This window comes from Balaenoptera musculus, chromosome 20 (assembly GCF_009873245.2).
Source record: "Balaenoptera musculus isolate JJ_BM4_2016_0621 chromosome 20, mBalMus1.pri.v3, whole genome shotgun sequence".
Lineage (NCBI taxonomy): Eukaryota > Metazoa > Chordata > Mammalia > Artiodactyla > Balaenopteridae > Balaenoptera > Balaenoptera musculus.
Genome location: NC_045804.1, coordinates 59,023,949 through 59,041,261, shown reverse-complemented (window position 1 = coordinate 59,041,261; position 17,313 = coordinate 59,023,949). Strand labels below are relative to the sequence as shown.

The window sequence follows — 17,313 nt, the reverse complement described above, 5'->3', positions numbered from 1 at the left end:
TTTGAATACACATTTACTTTGTCTCTGATATGTGTCCAGCCCTGTGCCAGATGCCAGGTGTATATCTGTCGTCAAGACAAAGTTCTTGCGGCAATGAAGCTCTGGCTGTAGGAGTTACACACAAAGCAAGCAAATAAAATACTTTCAGAGAGTCAGTACCTGTTATGAAGAAAATGAAACATGGTCATGGGGTAGAGGAAGGTCAGGAAATGCTTCCAAGATGTGAAGGGTGAGAAGGAGCCAATGAAAAGGCATCTGGGAGCGGAGAGTTTCAGGGAGAGGAACAAATGTATGCCAAGATCTTTTTTTTTTTTTTAAGTATTTATCTCACACTTAGAAGTCCCCTCTTTCCATATTTACAATGCTCAAATTTAATCTCCTAATCTTTTTTTTTAATTAATTAATTAATTAATTAATGGCTGTGTTGTGTCTTCGTTTCTGTGCGAGGGCTTTCTCCAGTTGCAGCAAGTGGGGGCCACTCTTCATCGCGGTGCGCGGGCCTCTCATCATCGCGGCCTCTCTTGTTGGGGAGCACAGGCTCCAGACGCGCAGGCTCAGCAATTGTGGCTCACGGGCCCAGCTGCTCCGCGGCACGTGGGATTCTCCCAGACCAGGGCTCGAACCCGTGCCCCCTGCACTGGCAGGCAGATTCTCAACCACTGTGCCACCAGGGAAGCCCCGTATGCCAAGATCTTAAGACCCAAATAAGCTTGGTGTGTTTCTGGAAAAGACAGAATGCTAGTGTGTCTTAGAGGAAAGTGGGTGAGGAGGGTCCTGCTGTGTCTCTGTTGGATACTGCTTGCCTATAACAACAGTAATAGTCTCTTATTCATTCAAATTGACAATAAAAGATTTTAAAGCCAGAAGAAAAAAAAAAGCCACCTTTAACGGGGTACATAACAATATTTATTTTAGATTCATTTGAAAGTCACCGGTTTTATTAAGGCTTCGTGATATTTGCACGGCATTAATTGCTCTTCTAACAGCCTCTCCCCAGCCAGTCACTGTAAAGCAGGGGGCACATCACACTGTTTTGGTTCCTTCCTACTACTGTCACTCCCTTTAGTTCTGCCTATTTTGTTGACTTATTTGCTTTGTGTCCCTCTCCCCTTCTAAGATGTGAGTTCCAGGGTAGCAGGACCTCGTCTACGTGGTCCACTGGGCGACGCTCTAGGGGCTCAGTAAACGACTCCGCGACACAGGCCTGCTCCATCCTCGCTGCGGCACTGGGAGGAAGGAGCCCAGGCGCAGGATCCCGGGAGAAGGTGCCAGTGGAGATCCGAGGACTGCGGACGCCCCGGGGACAGCCCAGCGCCCAGGGCTGTCCTTCAGGCCACGCCCCTCGGGCCCGCCTCCGCCAGCGCGGGTCCCTTTAAGGGCGGCGAGGCCGCAGCCTCGCTCTGGGGCTTGAGCCTGCGCGCTCGTGCCCCGCGCGCCCCGCGCGCTCCACGCGCCCCGAGCCCCGCGCGCCCCACGCATCCCGCGCGTCCCCGGCCCCGCGCGCGCTCCCCGCATCCCGCGCCTCCGACGTCCGCTCCCCTGTCCGCAGTGTCTCCTCCCGCGCACATGGCCCCAGTGTTGGCGGCGAGCGCCCGCCAGGGGCCATGATCCGGCTGCGCGGCTGGTGCGCGCGGAGGCCCCGCGGCGCAGCGGTGCCTGCGGGGCCCGCTGGGCTGCGCTGGGCGTCGGGCGGGCCTGCCGGCCGCGCCCTGCGGGTGCTGGTGGACATGGACGGCGTGCTGGCCGACTTCGAGGGCGGCTTCCTCAGGAAGTTCCGCGCGCGCTTCCCCGACCAGCCCTTCATCGCGCTGGAGGACCGGCGCGGCTTCTGGGTGTCGGAGCAGTACGACCGCCTGCAGCCCGGGCTGAGCGTGAGCACCCCCGCCCCGGGCGCGCGTGGCCCTGGGAGTCGCCCCCCGCAGCACCGGGTCCTAGGGGCCTCTGCGTTCGAGAGCTCTTGGCTGTCATCGAGGGCTTCTCAAAATTCAGGAGCACATAAAGCGTAATATACCTAACTCCCCATCTTCAACTGACTTTTAAATTTTGGCCTCAAGTCACATTCCCGTTTCTTCCTCTACCTGAATTTGATGAGCATCTTTACCATCCATTCTTTTTTTCCCTTGTCCACCAAAGCGTAGTTCCCAGTAGCACTGAGGTTGCGAGTCTTCCTGGACGGCACACAGGGAGTCACGGTGGGTCCGGATCTACTCCTTGGCTTATCCCCTGCCCCAGCCCGCCCAGCTGAGCACCTGAGCTCCGACACCAGGAACGTTCTTAGATCGCTTGGTTTGTCCATTTAAACTACTTGGTGAAAGGAACGGGATCTTGCCATGGACCAACTTAGAGACCCAATGTTTTCTGCTGTCCCTCAACTGGCCACCTAAGGCGGCTGCCAGGGGGAGTTGATGATGATTTTAGGACCTATTTTGTAACCCCAGGTTGCCTGCCTTCCCTTCTCTGTGAGGCAGACATTATTTTCTCCCTTGTGAGGTGAGGAAACCTGTCCCATGTCACAGCCAAGAAGGGTCAGCCTGGATCTGAGCTGTCTGTCTGCTTGCCAAGGTCATTCAGTCCTGTCCTCTGTCCTCCTCTAACAAGTGCCAGTTCTTTGATTTACAAAAGGCATCTCGACAGTCATTTGGTTTGTGGAGGGGTGGGTGTTAAAAAGGAAATCAAGCGCCATTTCTTTTCATTAACACCAGGCGCTTCAGAAGGCAACTTTCCCCTGAGGCTGGGGTGCTGACCTCTCCCACTCCCGCTACCTAATGAAAAACTTTAAACCGGAGAAAATGCCCTAGTAATTTTTGCAGGCCCAGTAATGTTCTCCCCTGCCCTGTGTGTGTGTTCATTCATAGACGGCACTCAGCGTTGCCGTCCGGGTTCTTCCTTTCCTCCCAGGACCGTGTTACTGTGATGCCACTAAGCCTGTTACTGAAATGGAAGTCCGTGTGCCCGATGCACAGTGAGGCCAAACGATACCAAAACGTCAGAGTCTGGAACAGAGAAAGGTCTGCTGCAGGGCCATGCAAGGAGATGGATGGCTCATGCCTTAAAAACCCCAAACTTCCCAAAAGCTTTCAGCAAAGCCCTTTTCTAGGAAAGGTGAGGGAGGGGCGTGGTTAGTTGGTGCAAACTTCTTGTTGTTAGATCCTTTGTTCTTGAGGTCAGGTCATGGTCAGGTAATGATGTTCCTGTAAATCTCCACCGAGCAAATGTTATTCTGTGTTCTGACAAGAAAGGGCAAGGTCTTACGGCACAATTTTCACCCTCGAAGGTCCAGGTCCTGGCTAAGAGGAGGGGGTCTCTGCGGGGGCTGGTCACCCTTCCCCGGAGCGTTCGTCCAGCACCAGGTCTGGGTCCTCCAGTGCCCAGGCCTGGCTGAAGAGGCAGGTCTCAGCTGGCGGCTCCCTCAGGTCCAGGTCCCGCAGACTGCCACTGCCATTAGGTTGCCCACACCCCAGCTCTCCAAGGACAGTGGCTCTTCTAGTCCGTTGTACCAGTGTGCAGACCCCGGGTCTAAGGGAATGCGTCACTGTCTTCCAAGAACAAGGCCCGGGAGCAGAACTCCTCGGGCACCAAGGAGGGGTGCTCTGAGAGCTCACCGTGCACTGCTGCTCCTGGGAACATTGCAGGCAATGGGGCTTTAATAGACGCACACATGACCTTTATCCCCGGGCCCAGCTCACGCCAGGACCTCCCGGGTCTCCCCTTGGCGGAGCTGGCCCAGCACCTGCGTTAAAACCTCCCTGTCAAGCACCCGGCTTCCACACGGAGGCATCCCTGCTTTACAAAACGTGGGTCTTTCTGTGTTTCCTTTGAGCCTCGCTTGCCGAGGGGTGAGCAGGGCAGAGGGGAAGGCATAGCTCATTTTCACTGACTTAGAATCTTACAGTGTTAGGGCAGTTGAACGGGCCTCAGAGAAAGGAAGTCCCTTGACCAGGGTTTCAAGGAAAGCTGAGGGGGAGGGAGGTAAGCTGGGGTGCTGAGGGGAAATGGTTAGCCCTGGGCCACAGCCTGCTTTCCACCACTCACACTGCTTCCCTTTGAGTCAGAAGCCCCACGTTCAAGTTCTGACAGTATCACCCTGAAGTGGCCTTGAAAAAAAGCTTCAGTGAAGCCCAGTTTCCTCATTTGTAAATTGGGGATGGCAGCTCTTGCCGCTTGTGGGATGTGAGGCTCAGACAAGAGAGGGCATATGTTAGCCATAAGCACTGATTTGCTTAAGCCCATGTAGTTGACAACAGTATTGCCCGTGTGACCTCCGTGTGCTCCCCGTATGTCGCCGTGGTGGCATTTGTTCTGGGCAGTGGGGCTTCTGACGGCGGGTGGGGGGGCGCTTCCTGCATTGCACACATGGGACATGGTTTCCTGCTTCTCAGAGACTGGGGGTTGTCACTTTCCCCTTGTCCTGGCCCTGGAAGGGGGTGACATACTGCAGACTTGAACTTGGCCAGCAGCATAAGACGGACACTCCTAGCCGGGCGGTTGGGAGCTACCGTTTTGCTGTGTGACATTAAGTCAATCCCTTCCCCATTCTGAGCCTCAGTTTTCTCACATGTGAAATGAAGGTCTGGATTGGGGGCTTTTAAACTTTAAAAGCAGCAGGATAGTTGTGTGTGTGTGTGTGTGTGTGTGTGTGTGTGTTTTAACGAAGTATTTTATTGGCATCCCAATGCGTAGCTCAGATAAAGAGCTGTTCTGCTGATGTGGTGCGGAGCCTGGAGCTCTGCCCGCGCCCCGATCCCTCGTGGCACGGCGGTGCTCGGAAGGGCCTGAGCTCCTCCAGCTGTTGAAAGTGAGATTCCAGCGCCGTGGCAGGACCCAGCCCACCCTCGCTGCCTCCAGGGGGCCTCTGGCCTTTAGAATCAGGCAAACGTGTGGTTCCTGGCAGCTGGCCTTCTGTCCCCGCCAACTCCAGCAGGGCCTGCAGCAGCGCTGGCTTCAGAGTCCACAGCCCCAGCACCGTAGCTGGTCCCTGTTGGATCCTCGCAGAAGCTGGATCCCTCCTGCAAAGGGGCCGGAACACACGCCGGTGCCAGCTCCCACCCGTCCTCCCCCAGGAGCTGCGTCCTCGGGGTGTGGGCAGGCGGGGTGCTGAGGACCCCGGGCGTCACCTGCTCTTCTCCCCTTCTCAGGAGAAGGCCATCAGCATCTGGGAGTCGGAGAATTTCTTCTTTGACCTCGAGCCTCTGCCAGGCGCTGTGGAGGCAGTGAAACAGATGGCCAACCTGGAGAGGTGAGTTTGTCTCGGCCCAGGGTCCACGCGCCTTCCCGTATCACGTCACCTCTGCTCCCCGTTCGTCGCCCTGCACGGGCCTGTGCGGTCCATCCTCACGGGGCGAGTCTGTAGGCTGTTAAGATGCTTCCATCCAGCAACTTGGGAGAATGTCGAGTCTAATTTGACGGGGTTCGCTGGGTGTTCAGGGTTCACTTATTCAGCAAATATCTGAGAACTGACTGTTAGACGCCCCTGGGCACCAGCGGGTCACAGGCGAACAAAGCGCATTCCCTGCTCTCCCGGAGCTACCGTCCAGCCAGAGAGCGGGTGTTAAATAGAGCATCCCACCTGGGAAGGCAGCCACGACCTGGGATCAGTGCTGAACACAGAGAGCCAGGTGTGTGGAGGGGTACGACGGGGAGACCTGGGAGATGGGATGGGAGAAGCGGCAGCAAGAGGATGAGGGAGACGTCTGCCTGGCCCTGTGAGCTGAGGCCCCCGCCCCAGAAGCAGTGCCCACCGCCCATCGAAATCCGGCGGCGCTTACCGTGCTCCCCTGAGGACCTTAAAAAACAATAGCCTGATTGAGGTACAATTCACATACCCTACACCCACATGGTTTTTAGCGGGTTCACAGAGATGTCCAGACATCACCATCGTCAACTTCAGCACATTAACAGTCACTGCCCATTCCGGCTCTCTGCCCTCAGCCCTCGGCAGCTGCAGTTGGCTTGCTGTCTCTGGATTTGCCCATTCTGGACGTTTCAGATACGTTTCTTACAATACCTTGCCTTCTGTGACTGGCTTCTGTCACTCAGTATGGTGTTTCCAGGTTCATGTGTGTCGCAAAGTGAATCAGCACTTCATCCCTTTTCACTGCTGAGTGATTCTCCGTTGTGTGGATATGCTACGTTCTGTCCTTCCGTTCCTTAGCTGATAGATCTTGGGTGTTTCTTCTTTTTAGATACGAAGAATAACACTGCTGTGAACATTCATGTACAAGGTTTTTTGTGGTCACATGTTTTCATTTCTCTTAGATGTGTACCAAGGAGTGGAACTGCGGGGTCATATGCTGAATCCAAACTACTTTCAAAGCAGCTGCACCATTTTACATTCCCAGTAGCAATGTCTGAGGGGTCCAACTTCTCCTCCCCAGCACTTGCTATGGTCTTTTTGATTCCAGCCATCCTAGTGGGTGTGAAGTGGTATCTCACTGTGGTTTTAATTTGCATTTCTCTGAAGACTAATGATGTTGAGCATTTTTGGTGTGCATCTTAGCTATTTGTATATCTTTTTTGGATAAATGGGTATTCAGATCCTTTGCTAATTTTTTTTTCAATTTATTTGTCTTTTTTTGTTATTGTTAACTCATAAGACTGCTTTATATATTCAGGATAACAAGTGCCTTGTGAGATATATGACTTGCAGATATGTTCTCTCATTCTGTGGATTGTTGTTTTAGTTTCTGGGTGGTGTCCTTTGAAACCCGAAGTTTTTATTTTGATATAGTTCAATTTATTTATTTTTTTTCTTTTGTCATTTGTGTTTTTGGTGCCGTATCCAAGGATCCTTTGCCTAATCCAAGGTCACAAAGATTTGCTCCTATGTTTTCTTCTAAGAGTTTTATAGTTTAAGCTCTTATATTTAGGTCTTTGATCCATTTTAAGTTAATTTTTGCATATGGTGTGAGGAAGGTGGTCCCACTTCCTTCTTTGTCGTGTGGAAAATCCAGCTGTCCCAGAACCATTTGTTGAAAAGACTCTTCTTTCCTCCGTTGAATGGTCTTGGCTTCCTTGTTAAAAGTTAATTGGCCACAGATGTTAGGATTTCCTTCTAGGCTTGTATAACTTTTATTGCTCACAGTTTTGCTTGAATTTAGCAACCACGCTGACAAATCAAACATAAGGTACGATTTGGCTTTCACTGTGCCATGTAACTGCCTTCACGCATTGTCCGCTTTCAGAGTTCTGACATGATGAATAGACATCAGAGAAACACAAAATGCTTAGAGTTTGGGTTGACCTGTAGGCTGGTTTGGTTGGTAATTTATCTTTAGACTTGAGTCCAGGCCCTGCAGAGTAGTGTATTCTACTCTGGTCTATGATTTGAACCTGATTTACACCAGAATAATGTACTATAACTTCTTCCACCTGTAGCAAGAGCCTGGCGAGGCAAAGAATGTGTATTTTTGCACCGAAGCTTTTAAAAGCTCTGTTCTTGTCTGGATCCACATTTCCTGGACCACATTCACCAACTGTATTCTGGGGAGCTGGATTGCACGGTGGTTAAGTCTCAGTCTGAACCGGAGTTAGACCGCTTCTCCAGAATCGAACCCTCAGCAAGTTTCTAAACTTTCAGTTTCTTCATCTGTAAAATGTGTGCAGTGTAAATGTTAGCTGCCGCTGTTACTATTCTGCAGGACTTAATAGGTGTGCAGCAGAAAGGTGTTCTTTTTTTTTTTTAATATTTATTTATTTATTACTTATTTATTTATTTATTTTGGCTGCACCGGGTCTTAGTTGCAGCATGTGGGATCTTAGTTCCCTGACCAGGGATCGAACCCGGGCCCCCTGCATTGGGAGTGTGGAGTCTTAACCACTGGACCACCAGGGAAGTCCCAAGAAGAGTGTTCTTTGACCAAAGCAGCGTGGGAAACATCGATGAGAGGTGTCTTTCCTGTGGGACTTCTCAGAGCTTTTAGTTTGTGGACGTGCATTGAGATTCTTCAGGGGGCGGCAGAGGAGACAACTTTCTTTAATTTTTATTTTTTAATTTGTTTTTATTTTTGGCTGCATTGGGTCTTTGTTGCTGTGCGCTGGCTTTCTCTAGTTGCGGCGAGCGGGGGCTACTCTTTGTTGCAGTGTGCGGGCTTCTCATTGCGGTAGCTTTTGGGGAGCACAGGCTCTAGGTGCGTGGGCTTCAGTAGTTGTGGTGCATGGGCTCAGTAGTTGTGGCTCACGGACTTAGTTGCTCTGCGGCATGTGGGATCTTCCCGGATCAGGGCTCGAACCCGTGTCCCCTGCATTGGCAGGTGGATTCCTAACCACTGCACCACCAGGGAAGTCCCAAGGAGGCAGCTTTCGTCTCGTGGGTTCTGGCCCGGAACACTTTTTCACAGCTGTCCTATTAACACGTTTGCAGAAATTCCAGTCTGGGATGTCCAGGTTGAGACCACACCACTGGTCCTTTACTTCCACTTTGGCTCTTAGCTGGGTGGACGATTCTGACGGTCAGTCCGTGCCCAGAGTCTGGGCTGAGAGAGGGGTCTAGTGGATAGTTAATCAAGTGGATGGCTCTGTGTCTTGTGCTTTGTGCAGGAAATAAGCAAGGTGACATGTTAGAGGTCACTGGGGAGGGGCTACTTCAGGTGCAGATGCTTCTCCAAGGGGGTGATATCTGACGTCAGACCTGCAGGATCAGAATGAATAGTGAAGGGCAGTGGGGAGCGAGGGTACAGGCCCTGGGAGGGGAAGGGGTTTGCTGACTTGGGTAGCAAAGGAGACCAGGAGGTTTCCTCACTGAGGTTTCAGTGAGTGTGGGGCAGGTGGGATGTGGAGGAAGAGGTTGAAGAGAGAAGGGTGTCATCTAACTTAGGTTTTAAAAGCATGGGCTCGGGCGCTGAGTTTGGCATTTCCTCGGCATTTCTCCAAAGAAGAGCTACAGATGGCAATTCAGTGCGTGAAAGTTTGCCTCAGCGTCATTCGTCCTTAGGGAAATAAGTCAGAACCACAGTTAAAAGCTGCTCTGCACCATTAGAATGACTGTCGTAAAAAAGATGGACGATCGTGGGTGTAGCCAAGGATGGAGAGAGCTTGGAATCCTTATCGCTGGGGTGGGATTGTAACCGGTGCAGCTGCCTTGGAAACCGCATCCTCAGGATGTTGGATACAGAGCCGCCTGTAACCCAGCAGTCGCACCCGAGAGAAACGAAGACACAGGTCCACACGGACCCTGCGCACGGGCGTCCCCAGCGCCACAGTTCCTGGGTGGAAGCAGCCCCACTGTCCATCCGCGGTAGCGTGTAAACAGAACGTGGAGCATCTGTACAAGGGACATTACTGGGCAGTCAAAAGGCCCACAGTTCCAGTGCCCTTGAAAACATGACCCTAAGTGAAAGAAGCCAGTCACAGAGACCATGTATGGTGGGGTTCCGTTAACATGAGATGCCCAGAACAGGCAAATCCACGGAGACAGGAAGCAGGCGGAGACCCAGGCTAGGCCTCTCGGGACTGCTTTCCAGGGATCCCATCTCCCGTGGGCTTGGCCCCGTGAGACAGTGGGTGCCGCTCCAGGGGCAGGTGCCAGCTCGATGAGGACTGGGGACCAGCTGGCACTGTTGGCGGGCGCCGGGCCCGGGGCCACGGGAGGGGCTGGTGCGGCACAGACCGCGAGGGCCCACCAGGGTCCACAGGAGTGCGCGAAGCCCCAGCCGCCCAGCCGCACCCTTGACCTAGAGACTCCGGCTCGGCTCGTAGGTTTCCTGGCTCTGCGCCGCGTGAGGCCCTGACGTACGTCCCTTGAGTAGCTGGCTCTGGTCCTGTAACGCCTTCCTCCCTGGCTGGTACTCGCCGTTTCTCGGCATTTCCTGTCACGTCCCAGGGACGGCTGCTCCTCAGCTCTGCCAACCTGCGTGGCCGGCTGCACGGGGCTGCCCTGTGGTTTGCCCGGCCCTGAGCTGGTGTCGGGCCAGGGCTGGGGGCACACGCGGCGGCCGGGGCCGGGCGGACAGGGCATCGCGGGCCATCAGGGGCCGGGCTCGGGCAGGGGGACGTCGGCGCCCAGCCTCACCCTGCTCCTCTCCCCTAGCACCGATGTCTTCATCTGCACCAGCCCCATCAAGATGTACAAGTACTGTCCCTTCGAGAAGGTAAGACGCCTGCGGTTGGGCCTCTTCTCGCTTTGCCCTGTGTCCCAGGGAAGCGCTTGGACCCACACCCGTGGCCGCCGCCTGCCGGGGCTGCCCCTCCACCCGTCCAGCCTCCCGGGTCTGGGCCAGGGCCTCCTCTCAGCAGAGTCTGAAATTCTGCTGCGCCCTCTGGGTGGACCTGGCGAGGCGCCAGCTTCTGTGGGATGGTGACCGTCCCCGTTGGGGCAGCATTGACGTGAAGGATGGGACGAGGAGAGGATGTGGGTCGGGGAGGGGCTGGAGGCCACCCAAACCAAGTATTTGGGCACGAAAAGCCTCACAAAGGTGACACGGTGAAACTGCACTTTGCTACATACTCACTTCGTCATCTTTATTGAAAATAGGTAGAATTACATAAAACTGAGACTTCTCTGGAGATTGGGAATTGCAGGGTTGCCAAACCCAGAGGGATGGTCTGTTCCCCGGGGGTGGGTTCACACCAGAGGTGGGCCCAGGGCTGCTCCTGCCCCGAGGAAGCCGAGGAGCTTCCCAGGTCTGGGAAGGTGGGGCTCGGGGCCCAGAGCCCCTGCTCGGGGGCCGACCTCGGCAGGGGTGCAGCGTGTCCTCTCGGGACCTCTCCTCGCCCGGCTCCACGTGAGAAGCAAACACACACGGTCAGCCAACGTTCGGCACCTCCTGCGCGTCACACGGAAGGGATGCGCCCTCGTCGGGGTGTCGCGGGCGCTCCACTGTGTGCCTCGTCCTCAGGACACCCCTCGACCCGCCAAGACCGTGAGTGCAGCTCACCTCGGGGGCGAGTGGCTCGGCTTGGTCAGCGGGGGTGGGCTTGGGCCTGGAGGCGTGTCCAGTCCCCAGCAGAGCAGTGAACTGGAGGCTCGGTACCCCCTGCACGCTGGCTAGAAGTGGGCATTGTCCGGCCCCTCTCGAGACCCCCGGCAGAAACTCTGGGAGTAGCCGGTGTGTTTCCACAAGCCCCCAGGTGCGCCGTGTTTGAGAACCGCTGGGCTGGGGCAGCTGTTTCAGCCAGGGCTGCGGTGGAGGCGGGGCTGGCTGTCCAGCCCTCGCGGTCCTCGTCCCTCCCCCGGGGTTCAAGTGTCATCTCTACGCCGACCATCCTGCCCGTGCAGCCTCAGCCCAGCACTCCCCTCTGAGCTCCAGATGGCTCCGACCTGCCGTGTCTGTCCCCGGAGTGCCGACGTCCCTGTCCCACGTCCGCCCCTCCCTCCGAGGCTGGAAGCACCACCCTTCGTACCCCTCTGTACCTCAGCAAGCCTGCTTCCTGCTGAGGCTGTTTCTCAAGCACACCTCTGTCTCCGTGGCCATCTGGGGAGAAATGCTGACATAGCCTCCGCAGCTGCCCGCGCATTTCAGCTCCACACGCACACCCCCGGGGGTGCGGGCCATGTCCCGCTGGCCCTACTTTAAAGCCTTTAGTTGTCTCTGCAGCAGCAGTGTCACCAAATGCCGCTCTTCCCTGAGGCCGTGGAAAGACCTCCTCCCTCGAAAGTCCGTCTAGTAACTCTTTTGCTGCATGTGGTTCGGATTCGGTTTGGGTCGTCTTGACAGATTCTGGTTCGGGAATAACACCACCACTTTACCTCGGATGGCTCTGTGTTCACCAGGCCGAACTGTTTCCTGCCCAAGTGTCTTCAGGGACCAGAGTTACAATTGGGTGGAAAACGAGCCACCTTCCCTCCCCAGCCCAGCACCCCCAGCGGTGCCCTCAGAGCCCGGCCCCCACCCTGGCCGAGCCCGGGAGTCAGAGGAGAGCTCTGGGTCTCAGACCCCCCACCCAGCCTCTCAGGGCCTCCATCTCATAACCAGTGCAGTTGTGCTGATGCCTCCCTGGGTTGTAGGAAGGATGCAGAAGGCGGCATTTACCACCTTGCTAGCAGTAAACGTCACCCCCTGTGTCTTCTCTCTGGCCCCAAAGACCCCCACCCAGCACGAAAGAAAGAACCTCAGTGCACTTTTCTCAAACCAGAAAGCCTGGGCAGTTTCACGGTTGATTACTTTTTCTGCATTCTTGGATCCTGGAAAAATATGTTAGGTGCAAAGTTGCCTACACAGTTTAATTAAAAACTACGTTTTGAAACGTGGTAAATATTTTTTAAAAAAAGGAAGGAAGGAAATTCTGCCAACTATAGATGTTTCTCTAACTTTCCTTGATTTCCCAGATTTTCTTTGATTAGCCATTCCTTTTACAATAAAAAAGTAAATGCTTTTTTGGTTGGCAGTCATTCTGCAAACATTTACCGGGCACCTGCTGCAACGCTAGGCATCTGGGGCTTAAAAAAGCCGTCTCTTTGCTCTCGGGAGCTGAGGACAGTGTGGCAGGAAGAGAGACAGTCATCACTCTGTCACAGGCTCTGTGGTCACCCAGGGAGGAGGCCAGGGCAGGCTCCTGGGGAAAGTAAGAATTGGGTGGAGTCATGGAAACGAGAAGGCAAAGCCCTGGGAGGACAAGTTCTGAGTAGACGGGATGCGGCTGAGGAGAGACTCTCTGAGCTTCAGGGTATCTCAGTGGACACCCTCCAAACTGGAGAGCAGAGAGGGAGCAGAGCCTGCCTGCCCTCCTCCCCGTGGGCCTGGGGACGCAGCTCCGATGGCTCCCCGGGGGCCTGGAACGCATTCCTGCGGGACGTCCGCGCCCTCCGTGGGGTGTGCCCTGCCCCCCACCCTCTGTCACCCCCTTGTTTTACCGCCTCAGAGCATTCGGGGTGCGCGGCTGTTGTGAGCCTTCAGTGCGGGGTGCGATGGGGCCCTCGGAGCAGCTGAGCCGGAACCGGAGCCCCGGCCGCCCCACCTCCCCTGGCCACGCGGGGTTGCCGTGCCGCCGTCAGGGCCTCTCCTCCCAGCCGGAGGCCTGGGGTGTCCGCGCCCTGGCCCGGTGGACGGCCCAGGGGTCAGCTTGTCTGCTGTCAGTCCAGCTCGGTGTGGAGACTCAGCCTCGCGAAGCTGTTTTGTGAACCTGACGGCCCCCTGTTATCTTGTGATGGGGGGGGTCTTCCCGAGAAGGTGGCCAGTGTGGTCATTTGCATGGGGTCCTCCATCTGCTGGGTAAGGTCACTCAGGAGCAGGGCGTCGGGGGAGCCCCCGGACACGCCCGCGCCCCCGGCACTGGCACCGCACACCCACCATCTGCTTGAGATCCTCTCCCGCTCCCGTCATGGGTCCAGTTCTCACGTGGCCTCCGGACGAAAATTCACCGGGTAGGACAGGAGGACGGCCGGTCTGTAAGGGGTTGTTTCGACGCGCCTTGGAGCTCCGTCCCCCTTTCCTTGCCCTAGAGCCTAGCCGCAGGGGCCGGGGCGTCTGCTCGGAGCCACGATTCTGCTGCTCTGTAGCCAAGGGGCCGGGACGGTCCTGTTGTCCCCTGAGCGTGGCAGTCTCCCTGGGGGGGCCCCTCTTGCAGGAGAGCCGGCTGTGCCCCCTCACGGCTCCACCTCCCCCCGCCTGCTGTCGTTCCAGTACGCCTGGGTGGAGAAGCACTTCGGCCCTGACTTTCTGGAGCAGATCGTGCTGACCAGAGACAAGACCGTGGTCTCCGCCGACCTCCTCATAGACGACCGGGTGGACATCACAGGCAAGTGGCCTGCAGCGGGGGAGGGGCGAGTGTGGTGGCCTCACGGCCCCTGACCTGAGTGGCCCCCCTCCCCTCACTCACCAGATACGTGTTAGGCGTCACATCCAGCCTTAAGCCGCGCGTGGAGCGAGACGAGATTCTTCTCCGCGTCCGGCCTTGGAAGGGGCCCCACTGGGAGTCAGGAAGAGTGGGTCCTGGCTCTGGGGTAACTCGCTGAGTGACCTTGAGTGAGTCCCTTTACACCTTGAAGCCTTGCCCTCGGACAAAATGAGGGCTGGACTCTGGCTTCCAAACGTTTGTTTTTAGCAACAGAACCCTCCCCTTTTTTTTTCCAGAAGTAATTTGGACTGAACCTCATGTGTTAAAGCAGAAAAGCAAAGCCTAATCTCTCTAGTTGAAGGTGGTTTGGGAGCTGTGTTTGTCCCTTTTGCTTATGGGTGACCCCCTCCCAAAAAATAAACAAACCTTGGATTTGCTTAGAAAGGAGAGGGGAAGCTTATTGGTTCATCAAACTGAAAGTCTGGGGTAGGAGGGCTTCAGGCACGGCTGAATCTAGGAGCTCAAACAACCTCCGTCAGAATTTGGTTTCTTTATCTCCTGGTTCTGCTGTCCTCGCTGTGCCTGCATACCCTGGCAGACGCTCCCCTCCTGGTAGCCATCACTAGTTTCAGGGTTAAATTATTCTTTTGGACACCTCAGTGGGAAAATTCAAAATATTCCTTCCCTGATGATTTTTGGAGCTGGCTTGGGAAACATGCCCATCTCTACCCCGGTCAGTGTCCAGAAGGTAGAATCCACAGGTGTGCCTGCCACTGACCTCCCAGACCGCACGGTTTCCCTCGGACAGTCAGGGCACAGTGCAGGGGTGGGGGAGGCCATGACTTCGAGGGGCCCAGGGACCCACTCAGCTTCTGTGGGGGGCAGGGGAGAGGCCGTACCCAAAGGGCAGGTCACCACTGGCGGCGTCAGTGTAGACCCAAGGGACTGAAGCCTGCGGGGCTTGTGGGGCCCGCGGTCAACAGCTGGTGACGGAGCTGGTCCGGGCAGCGCAGGATGGCTGGGCACAGGGGCAGGGAGGGCGGGCGTCTTGAGGCTCAGCCTCAGCAGAGGCCGCGGCCGTATGGAGCGCCTGGTCACTGTTTGCCGAGCACCCGCTGTGGGCTCTGGGGCTGCGAGGGGGCCCGCGTCCAACCCCCGTGAGACAGGGCTGGTGCGATCGCCTGGGGCCCCGATGTGGGACTGAGGTGCTGCTTTCCCCCCAGGGGCCGAGCCGAACCCCCGCTGGGAGCACGTGCTCTTCACGGCCTGTCACAACCGGCACATGCAGCTGCAGCCCCCCGGCCGCAGGTTGCACTCATGGGCAGACGACTGGAGGGCCGTCCTGGACAGCAAGCGGCCCCGCTGAGCTGGCTGAGCCCGGGCCCCGCACGTTGCCCGGCCTGGCCTTACATGCACCTTGGGGCAAGCCTGGCCCAGAGCCCTGGACAGGACACAGGCAGCCAGGCCGACCTCAGGTCTCCGGTCAGGGAGGAGCCCGGGGTGTTGTTCAGAGGGGACAGTCCTCCCCTCCCTCAGGGAAGCCCCCTCCCCGGCCAGCAGCCGCCTGGTCTGAGGGTGACGTAGGAGCAGGTGGGGACAACCGCCCCGCCCTGAACCACAGCCCCTGCTGCCCGGCGCCCAGTGGGGTCTCCCCCGTGGACCTGACCCGGATCCAGCAAACACGGTGCGAGTTCTGGGCCATGCCAGGCTCTGTGCCAGGGGTCCTCCCTGGGCCCCGCCTCTGACTGGCTAGAGGGCTCTGCCCCCCACCCCCCACTACCCCCCCCCCCGGGGGGCCGAAGGCTTGGATGTTCGCTGAAGGCGTGAACAATAAATGCTATTCTCTAGTCCCCGCCCCAAGGTCCTCCGGCATCTGGCCCCAGGGCGCCCAGCTGTCCCCCTGTACTGCTGAGAGCCTGGGTTGGAGGCGCAGCTTGGTGGGTCTGCCTCGCCACAGGGCCGCATGGGGCCGGGAGGGACGGGCCCTGACGGTGGCGCAGGTGGCAGCGCTGGCGGCTGCGGTGTCCCCGGGCGGGAAGTGGCCCCGTAACCGGCCACCCACGGCCCGCGCTTTCTTGCCTGCTCCTGCCCCCGCCGTGCTCCCCACGGCTGCACTCCTGGGACCCCCTGGTTGTCCCCTGGACCCCGGGGGTGGGTCGGCAGGAGGAAGGGTGAGGAAAGCGGCCGGTGGGTCCCGACTGGAGGGTATCGGGGCTGCATCACGTGGGCTGGAGTTCCCTGGCCCGAGCAGCGTAGTGTCCAGAGGAGTCCTGGCCGCCCTGGCCTGTGGCCCGGGAAGGAAGCGAGACCCTGGGACTCCGGGGGACAGGAGAGCAGGTCACACGCACCACGGGGTGTGTCACCTTCTTGCTGGGCTCTTTACTCTGCCTGCTCCTGCCGGCCGCCAGCAGCGGCCTGCCCACCGGGTCCTCTGCACCCGCCCTCCGAAGGCCTCCCTGCTTAGAATGATCAAGGCCGGATGCCCCAGCTCTGGACCGTCCGGGACCGCAGCCTCTGCCTGATGGGAACCGGGCCCTCCCCTGGACGTGGCCATCTTGTTCACGGCTGTCTTGGGCTCTGTCGGTTTCTCAAGCGGGGGCTGGGGAGGGGCTGGGGGGGGAGGTGCTTCCTTCATGCAGAGATGTCCTGGGGAGGGCCATCCCTCCCCATCCCCGGGCAGTGTCGTTGGCACCGCTGGCATAGCCTGTGCCCTGAGGTCGGCTCTGGGGCCCCACGTCTGGTGGGCGGACTTCTCAGCCACAGGGAGACATCTCCGCGGGGGATGCTGAGACCCCCTGCCTGCGCTCCGGGCCTCTGGTGCAGTGCAGGGTGTGAGCAGGGGTGGGGTGAGGCCCAGCCAGAGCCCCTCCCTCGCATCTGGGCTCTTCCAGCTGATGGCTGCCCTGGGTTTTAAAGGCCAGTTTAGCTCAGCTGGAATCACTCACCCCGAGGTAGCAGCCACTGCAGCTGCCTAATCAGTTCAAGGAGAAAAAAATCATTGCAGGGGCCACGGTGTCTGGTTACTTCCCTGATTGTGAGGAGGGCTGCAGGGGTCCAGGTGCCAGGGAGCAGGGGGGCCCCTCCCACCAGGTGACATTGATGGAGGTCTGGGTGGAGGAAGGGAGAGCCCTCCTGGCCCTGGCGGGGGTGGGGGAGGCACTGCAGAGGCCCTGGGGCTGCCAGTGAGGGAGCTAGGCGGGAAGGAGATGGCCGGACAGGCCTGGAACCTGGAGCAGAGGGGGGAATCGGAGGTGGTAGCTGTGACGGCTGGGCCATGGGCTGGCACCGCCCTCCTTGTGAGGCAGCTGGGGACACAGGCAGGACCGCGGGGCTCTGTGATTCCCTTTTTGTCAAGCAGGATACACCTGCTTCATTTAAATGAAGGTGAGTTTCTTCAAACTTGAGAAGCACATGTTTTGCTTCTGGACCCTTAATGACCTGCAGAAAAGGAAGGCCCCCTCCCATGGGTGACGCGTCAGCTGGGTCCCTCGCCTTCTCCACTGGCCTCAAAATGCCTCAGCTCTGTCAAGAGCGGAGACTGACCCCTTTGAAAATATTGTAAATGTTCTGGCCTCGAGGCCCAGAGCCCCTGGGAGGAGCAGT

General features: G+C 57.4%; 1 protein-coding gene across 17 annotated transcripts; it reads left to right on the top strand.

Moving 5' to 3' along the window:
* Window positions 1–1,481: 1,481 nt before the first annotated feature.
* On the top strand, window positions 1,482–15,566 carry NT5M (5',3'-nucleotidase, mitochondrial). 17 transcript variants are annotated; one of them, XR_005017956.1, is made up of 8 exons: window positions 1,482–1,871; window positions 2,139–2,192; window positions 5,136–5,236; window positions 10,025–10,085; window positions 10,469–10,856; window positions 13,151–13,297; window positions 13,557–13,671; window positions 13,756–14,133. XR_005017956.1 is itself a non-coding variant. In XM_036838044.1 (7 exons), exons 1-7 carry the CDS (start codon window positions 1,605–1,607, stop codon window positions 13,586–13,588), a joined length of 1,050 nt encoding a protein of 349 aa, XP_036693939.1. In that variant the 5' UTR covers window positions 1,483–1,604; the 3' UTR covers window positions 13,589–13,730. The 17 variants fall into 17 exon arrangements, 13 of the variants coding, with proteins under 13 accessions (XP_036693938.1, XP_036693939.1, XP_036693943.1 ...); XR_005017955.1 differs by lacking the exon at window positions 13,756–14,133 and adding an exon at window positions 14,934–15,067 and having other exon boundaries at window positions 1,483–1,871; XM_036838044.1 differs by lacking the exon at window positions 13,756–14,133 and having other exon boundaries at window positions 1,483–1,871; window positions 13,557–13,730.
* The last annotated feature ends 1,747 nt before the right edge of the window (window positions 15,567–17,313 follow it).